The sequence below is a fragment of the Acyrthosiphon pisum genome, chromosome A2, assembly GCF_005508785.2.
Source record: "Acyrthosiphon pisum isolate AL4f chromosome A2, pea_aphid_22Mar2018_4r6ur, whole genome shotgun sequence".
Lineage (NCBI taxonomy): Eukaryota > Metazoa > Arthropoda > Insecta > Hemiptera > Aphididae > Acyrthosiphon > Acyrthosiphon pisum.
Window position 1 is genome coordinate 108139646 of NC_042495.1, and position 8275 is coordinate 108147920.

The window sequence follows — 8275 nt, forward strand, 5'->3', positions numbered from 1 at the left end:
TTGTATTATTATTATAACAAGAACTTATGTTAAATCAATGTGAAAATAATGTTTAACAATACATATTTTAGATTCTGAGTGGAACGATGAATGTATAATTCAGTGGGGCCGAACCCATGTATTAGGTGTGGCAGCCGCCACACCTATTTTAGGGGTGGTTGTACCCCCAAAATCGGTGGGTAATCGTCATCCTAAGTATACAAATATATTGTACAAATATAAGAGAGATGACTTCCTAGTGTGTCGTAGCGTGCAGTGTGTACTGTGTGATTACGTTAGAAATAGCCAATAACTAATTAATAATTTAATTAATAGTTTTACCATTAATAAATAAATTCTAGTATTTATAATCAATAGTGTTGTGTAAAAAGTCAAAAATCTCCGATAATACAGTACATTTACTATTTTTATTTTACAAGTGATAAAACAACTCTTACCTATTAACTGAAATAGGGGGGGGGGTGATTGCCCCCGGCACACATGAATGAATTTTATTTTACAACGATTTGCGCTTTTATATTTTATTTTATGTCTGCAATTACCTATTAAGATAGTAAAAATGCCTTTATACAATTATTTTAATATGATTGTCCTTCGCCAGGTGTATTTATATAATATACCGAAATCAATATATTATACACATTATTACTAAACTAAAAAAATATTTCAAATTCACTAAAATATCATATTATACAACTCTGCAGATTATTTACAATAATTGGATTATTGTTGACATCAATCGGAGCAGGTGGTGTAAGACCATGCGTCTGTGCTTTTGGCGGTGATCAATTTGAGATGACAGATCAAGAAGATCGTCTGCAAATGTACTTTTCAATATTTTACTTTACTATCAATTTAGGGTCATTGTTATCGTCATCAATTACACCGGAGTTAAGGAAATCAGTTCAGTGTTTTGGCAAAGATTCATGTTTTCCATTAGCGTTTGGGGCGCCTGCTCTTCCTATGATGATCTCAATAGGTAAGATATTTACTATAAATCATAACTCGTAGATATCCTGAGGAATGGCTAGATTATATTGTTTATTAAAATATGATTAATTGTATAATTTAATACATAATAATTCTGCTTATAAATTAATGAAATTATACCACTTAAGACTTAATCAACTGCATCAGTATATATATTGTACCCACAACAAAATAATAGGTTATATAAGTAGTTACCTGGTTTGTCTATGAAACGTTTTCTATTTCTGAGCAACACTAACAATTCGTTAATATGGAATAGATATACAAATTACCTAAATACCACGACCTACCTCGTACGTACGTGATTAGTATATTATACCTACCTACTTGGTTATACCCACTTATTATGTAATTATTGTTTTGCATATTTTTTGTTATTTTATTTAATTACTTTAATACGTTATAAACAATATTATCACAAATACAATATTTGTATTTTTTTTTTTTTTATGAATGTTTAAGTATTGTTTGTAAGTGCAAAGAACCTGTATAAGATCATTAAACCCACGTCCAGTGTCATTACAACTTCAATTGGATGCATATTTGTAAGAGTATTAAATTAATAAGCTTACAACAAAAATACCTATTTAGTAAATATTTATTATTTAGTGTTTATACTTTATACTTATATACCAATGGAGATACCTTATAAGTATAACCATATGTGCAACTATGATCAATTTTTTTTTTTTTGGTGGTGGGGGGGGTAGTGGTTATTTAATTTTCTCTGTGACCTTTACTAAGTTGATCTATTTAAAATTGGCTTGTAATGAATATAAGTTTACAATTGTGCATCAAGCAGCAGGTATGCGTAGTGTACACCCCATTTTTTTCATTTAATTATTTATTTATTTATTTCTGATTATTGGAATTTTTAAATATACTTACGTACCTACTTAAGGACCATATTTTCAATTTTTATTTAGATTCATAAGTTCAAAATCAGCTCAATAATTTACAGTAAAAAAGGTTGGTTGTCATTTGAAAATAAGAAGTTGCGAAATCGTCAAAGGACACTCCTTCGATGGATAGGTACCAAATATAAGTATTTGCTAAATTAATTCCGCATAGGTATACCTACTAACCTAACCTAACCTAATTCTACTTGTTCTTAACCAATTGTATGTCTCATTGAACTATTGAAGAAAATATTTTCGTGACTAATTATGCAATGTATATTCTGGAAATGGTTAGGTATGCTAAACGTATCCTCCAACCCACCACCAAGTTGCACTAATGGTTATAACTTATAACGTACCAAATATATAAGTAGGTATCAACCTATATTAATTATATAAACACAGGATATAATGAACAATACCTATATTATTATATTAACTTTGTTTTCCGCAAAAGCACGCATTGAGAAAAAAAATAACCGCTTCTTCAAATGAAGCGAAAAGGAAAGATTGGTTGGAATATGCAGATGATAAGTACAATACACATGAAATATCTGATTTGAGATCAGCTTTGAATGTTTTATTTTTGTTAATTCCAATCCCAATGTTTTATACACTTTTAGATCAACAAGTAAGTTGCTCGTTATTGTTATTTTTAAAAACCAAATTTAATAAAGGTAATCATTACGTATTGCCATATACTGGCCCATATATGTAGGCACATAATATTAAATATTAATATTTATTAATCTACACTATATTTCAAAATTTTATGTCTGATTAATGAATATACAAATACATTTTTCACTACTAAATCTTATGTGTCAATGTGTCAGCAATGATCCACCCCCTAAAAATTATGTTTAGTTAATGACTTATTCTGAATATAATAATTTAAAGAATTTAAGTAAAAAGAAGTATAAAGTAAATAAATGTATACCGGGTGATTTTTTTATCATTGAACAGTCATTATTTCAAAAAGTGTAAATTTTTTTGCAAACATTTTTTTACATAGTTTGAAGTCGCTTATAAAACAACATTTTTAAAAAATTTTTATCCTTATAATTTCTTAAGTTTTTTCCTTTTTTGAATGACAACATTGGGTTTTAATTTTATATTCCAAAGCAAAATATTTTTCTTAGTATTTTGATACATAAAAATCGAATTTGGGATGAGTAGTTTATGAGTTATAAATATTCAAAGTTTTGATTAGCAGTGAAGTGGACAAACATTTCGCGGGGTAACCACCGTACCACTCCTTCCGCTCATCAAAACTTTGATTGGTAAATTAATTTCCTTTTTAGAGTTCTCGTTGGGTTTTGCAAGGAACATTAATGAATGGAAAAATCGATTTTTTAAATTGGACTATAAAGCCTGATCAAATTCATTTAGTTAACCCATTGTTCGTTTTGATATTTATACCATTTTTTAATGTGGCCATCTATCCACTTTTGTATAAAATTGGTATAAATACAGCTTTTAGAAAAATCATTCTCGGTGGAATGTTTGCTGCACTATCATTTGCAATTGCTGCTGTTGTCCAATACACGATAATTGTAAGTATTTACTTAATAATAATTACATTATGTACATTTTGGCCATTCAATTAAAATGTTAATAAATAATAGGTAGCAAAATATGGAAAATTTTACAGAAAATTTAAATTTTGAAGAACTTCTGTTAGAGCTCACAAAATTATATCCAATCTCTTAAAATATTTGTTACATTCAAAATAGCCATAGTTTTTTGTTTTCTTTAAATTAATAATTATGATTAACAAAATACAAAAATGGGTCCCATTCATCTAAATCAATGTCTATTGAAATATGAAATACTGACTTATTTGAATAAAAATTGGTAAATATAGATACCTCTTAGAGATAGTTTGGATTGTTTATAGTTTAACTTCATAACTAATACATGTAATTTTACTTAGGAAATAGGTAGGTGTCACATTTTAAGTTATCAATTTTAAAAATGCGTGTTTTCAGGGCCAAGCCTTTTCCATACCGTCAAATGAAAGCCAACTAAGAATATACAACAATATTGATTGCAATGTATCCATATCCGGTTCCTTGGTTGGAAACTTCAGTATTGAAAAATTAGATGTACTTCATATTAATTATAATACAACTGTGTTTAATGAAACTGACGTCTTATCCATAGACTTACTTCCTTCTTGTGAATTAAAATCGAATACATTGAAACAACAAGTTTTCATCGAAAAAGAGACGGTTAGAATTATTATTATTTTAGTAACCAGCATTTGGCATTTTTGCCATTGAACAACCAACTGTAAAAATGTACGCTTATTTTTAGGTTTCGTCATATTTGTTAACGTCTAAAAATAATGTTGATATTGAATTAATACATTTAAGCGAATTGAAGAAATTAAAGAACGGAAATTCAAATCTTAGGTAAATATCTAAGAGACATGGGTTTTGGGTAATATTATACTAATATTAATAATAACATCAAACATTTATTAACTTTTAATACATTATGTATCAGCATACTGGAATACGTATTACCTACACATAGACACATAGTGTGGTAGAAAATAGAACATTATAACCTACTCATTTTAATTAACATATAATATTAAAAATTATTATTACAATTTACAAGGATTTTGCATGATAATTTCTCCGGCCAAAACATTGCATTAAGGAATACTAATAATAAATTGTCTGAAATAAGTTTTAAACTTTCAACGAACCGAGATCAAACTTATGAATTACCTGTCGGAACGTAAGTATTACCTAATTACGCTTATATTGTGTAGTTAGTATGCTTAACTATAGAATTTTTTTTTAACTGATATTTTTCTTATTTTAGTTATGACATATATTTGGATAATGAACCTATTTTGCAAAATGTTGAATTTCTCCCCGTTAGTATTAATGACCTATTATTTCACCATAACTTTAACCACACGGTAACTAATTTAAACGTATAGGTAATATAAAAATGTTTGTTCTTATTAATTGAATTGTTTGCAATTTTAGAGTGCCAAGTTGATCACTTTAGAAAAAGGTAAATATATCCATATTCTATGGCAAGTTCCGCAAACAATTTTAATTACAGTGGCTGAAGTAATGTCTCTGGTCACATTATATGAATTCGCATTCACCCAAGTAACATAATTAATAATTAATTAATTATTTATATTTTTTATTAAACAAATACTTTAAGTGAAATTAATTATGTAAAGTACATATTTATTATTGGTGTCTTGACAATTGAAGACTATTGAAGGCACCGAGAAAATTGAGTGTGAGAAAAAAAAAGATATAATATTATATCTGTAATAATTATTATTTTTAATTTTCATTATTATTATTTACTAGCTGCCCGACCTTACTCCGGAAGAAATAATTTTTTTATAATTTAATTTAAAAACATATGACTATTTTTGACTATACAAATAATATAATATAATTACATATTGTAGTTAATGTTATTGATAAATTCTGAAAATTATATATTCTAAATTTTGAATTCAATCACTGGATCTAGTGGTAAATTTAATCTTTTTATTATCGAATAGAGATAAGGTAGAAAAAATGTAACAATACATTTTTTGTTCAATGAATAATATATATTTATTATATTTCAAACGGAAAAATGCAAGTGCAAACAAATAAATAAATAATTAATAATAATAAATAAACAAACAGACCGGTTTCCTTCGTCTCCAAAATCAAGTTAGATTCTTATATATATAGATAACATATTATATTTCAATATTTATATTGTGCTCAATTGCCTATCGTGAATTTGTATTTATTATATTAACATAATATTTAACATTCAAGAACCTTTATGTTCTATGCTGAATGCTTTTGCCTCATAGTGTTATTAATTATTATCTAATTATATAATCAATTTTTAGGCTCCATTGAGTATGAAGTCATTTCTTTCAGCAGCCAATTTGTGTGCAGGGGCAGTTGGAAATTTATTCGTTGTTTTTTTTTCGAAAATTGGACTATTTGAAAATCAAGTACGATATAAGTTATAAGTTGTGAATCGTATTATTAAGTATTCGATGTTAATAAAATTTTTTTTAGGGTCACGAATTCCTATTTTATGCAGTTTTAATGGTTTTGGATATGATACTACTTATGGCTATGAGCACCAAATACAAGTATAAAGGTGTAAGCACACAATGAATCTAAAAAATAAACAGCAGATTTGAAATATACTTAATTTTGCACGATTAAAGACGCAGTTTTGCACCAAAAGACTATTTAAACTATAATATAAATAAATGTAAAAAATATATTTTAGATTCTGAGCGGAGCGAGGAAGCTATAGTGGCTTTACAATGGTGTTTATTTTATTTTTTTTATCCCATATACAACATTTTTAACCAGAGTGAGTGCTTCGATTTCAACATATAGTACTTTATATTTTAGCATAATGGATGAAGATGTTACTTTAAAGTGGTCATTTTTTGATTTTTTCAACAGTTATTTAATGCTACAGGATAAACTACCAACAAATTATGAAAACCAGCTAAAAATGGGATTTTAATTTCTAACGCTCTGTTTATCACCAATGCAACGAATAAAAAGCAGGTAAGTGGATGTCACTCTGCTGTGCAGTAGATTACATGTGGGCCATTGTATAATGGATTGTATTAGACTTGAATCCAATGATATAATATCATTGTATAAGAAAAACGATTCTGAGCAGAGATGGTTTGTCAGTCTGGATATTTTATATTTTTATTATTTATTTTATCATGTAGGTAGGTAAGTTGAATTAATATTATAATATTAATAAAAAAAAAAATAATCACCATTGTAAAACTAATAGCTTCCTCGCTCAGCTTATAAGAATCTAAAATGCAGACTGACAAACCGTCTCCGCTCAGAATCCTTTTTCTTATAGAATGATATTATATCATTGAATTCAAGTTTAATACAATCCATTATACAGTGACCCACTAGTAATCTACTGTACATCAGAGCAATATCCGCTTAAAATAATACAGAAATAGGGTTATGGCTAAAATATTTTTTTGGTGGTCTAGCATTCTTACCACCTGAACAAGGTGGTAAGAATGCTAGACCAAACAATGACCGAACAATATGGTTTTGTTGAGCTCATTTCTATAGCACTTACAGATAACCATACTTTTACTGACTATATTTTAGAAAATTATATTAATAAAGAGTCTCAATTTCCACCAATTATTTGGGCAGAAACTCTCATTAATAATACTTGGACAATCAACGGACCCGAAGCTTTCCATAAACATTTCAATGCACAATTTTACCATCCACATCCAAATATATACCATGTAGTGACGTTCTAACTAACATTCAGGCAGAAACTGCCTGAATGTTTATATAATTAATAGTATAAAAAAATCAATTCAAGTAGGTACACTAGAAAAGAGGCTGAACTTAAAAGGAAATTTTTGATTGATAATTGGAATGCTTATGACAAAAGAGACATAACATTAATTGAATACTTAAAAATTATGGGAATTCGTTATCAAGGAAATAAAATATAAATATTATAATTACATAATGCATTATTTTTTTTTTTTTATATAAAACTTGATACCTTCATTATTTGGATTAATATAATATTACTATTTGTTTTTTTGAGCAAAAAAACAGGTCGCGTGCAGGCCCCTTAACACGAGTATAAATAACTTACATATTTTATAACATGTTGTAGCTATTCATTTTATTTATACTTATATTATTTTGATTATTTTTATACAAAATAAATAGGTAGTAATTTACACTTTATAAAACTTGTTACCTATATTATTTTGATATATATGTATATTTGTAGATATATATTATGCATGTATGTACATATTTTATATACTTTTGTAATATGTAATATTTAGACTTAAATAAAAACACAGGATAACTATTAGATGGTGAACCGTACTGAGTGTGGGGTGGTCCAATATACATTTACATATATACACATTAGGCATATACTTACGCTCCCTCATACACCACACACGACACATGCAAAACATAAATGATATTCAACACCTCTCCGACCAGCCGTTTAGTAAAAACCAACTATCAATTATCAACGGCGCCAGACGACAGCACATTATAACTCATAATAAACTTCAAGACCCCGACGACAAATTTCCGATATAGACGTAGGGACATCATAACACAATAAATTACCAGCAGCGGCATCTTTGTCATACCACTCAAGACAGAAAGTCATAAACACATCAATGCGTAAACGCAGACATCGATGCACCAGAAGAAGGGATCACGCCAAAGTCACATTATATAAGGACCCTACGGGATCGACTCGCCCAGTGGCGGCGCGAACTTTTTCGACAATGAGACAAGAAAATGTTAGTTGCAGCACACACGACCCACCTATTAAATTTT

General features: G+C 28.1%; 1 protein-coding gene across 2 annotated transcripts; it reads left to right on the forward strand.

The window, feature by feature from the left end:
• The first annotated feature begins 42 nt into the window (after window positions 1-42).
• Window positions 43-6542, forward strand: LOC100572953 (solute carrier family 15 member 2). Of its 2 annotated transcripts, none has more exons than XM_029489444.1 (12): window positions 43-979; window positions 1453-1535; window positions 2347-2520; window positions 3194-3445; window positions 3881-4123; window positions 4209-4306; window positions 4518-4640; window positions 4728-4827; window positions 4898-5026; window positions 5785-5892; window positions 5960-6046; window positions 6180-6542. In XM_029489444.1, the coding sequence occupies exons 1-12, from the start codon at window positions 796-798 to the stop codon at window positions 6204-6206; spliced, it is 1608 nt and encodes a 535-aa protein (XP_029345304.1). In that variant the 5' UTR covers window positions 43-795; the 3' UTR covers window positions 6207-6542. The 2 variants fall into 2 exon arrangements, 1 of the variants encoding a protein (XP_029345304.1); XR_003839449.1 differs by having other exon boundaries at window positions 44-979; window positions 5960-6266; window positions 6362-6542.
• The last annotated feature ends 1733 nt before the right edge of the window (window positions 6543-8275 follow it).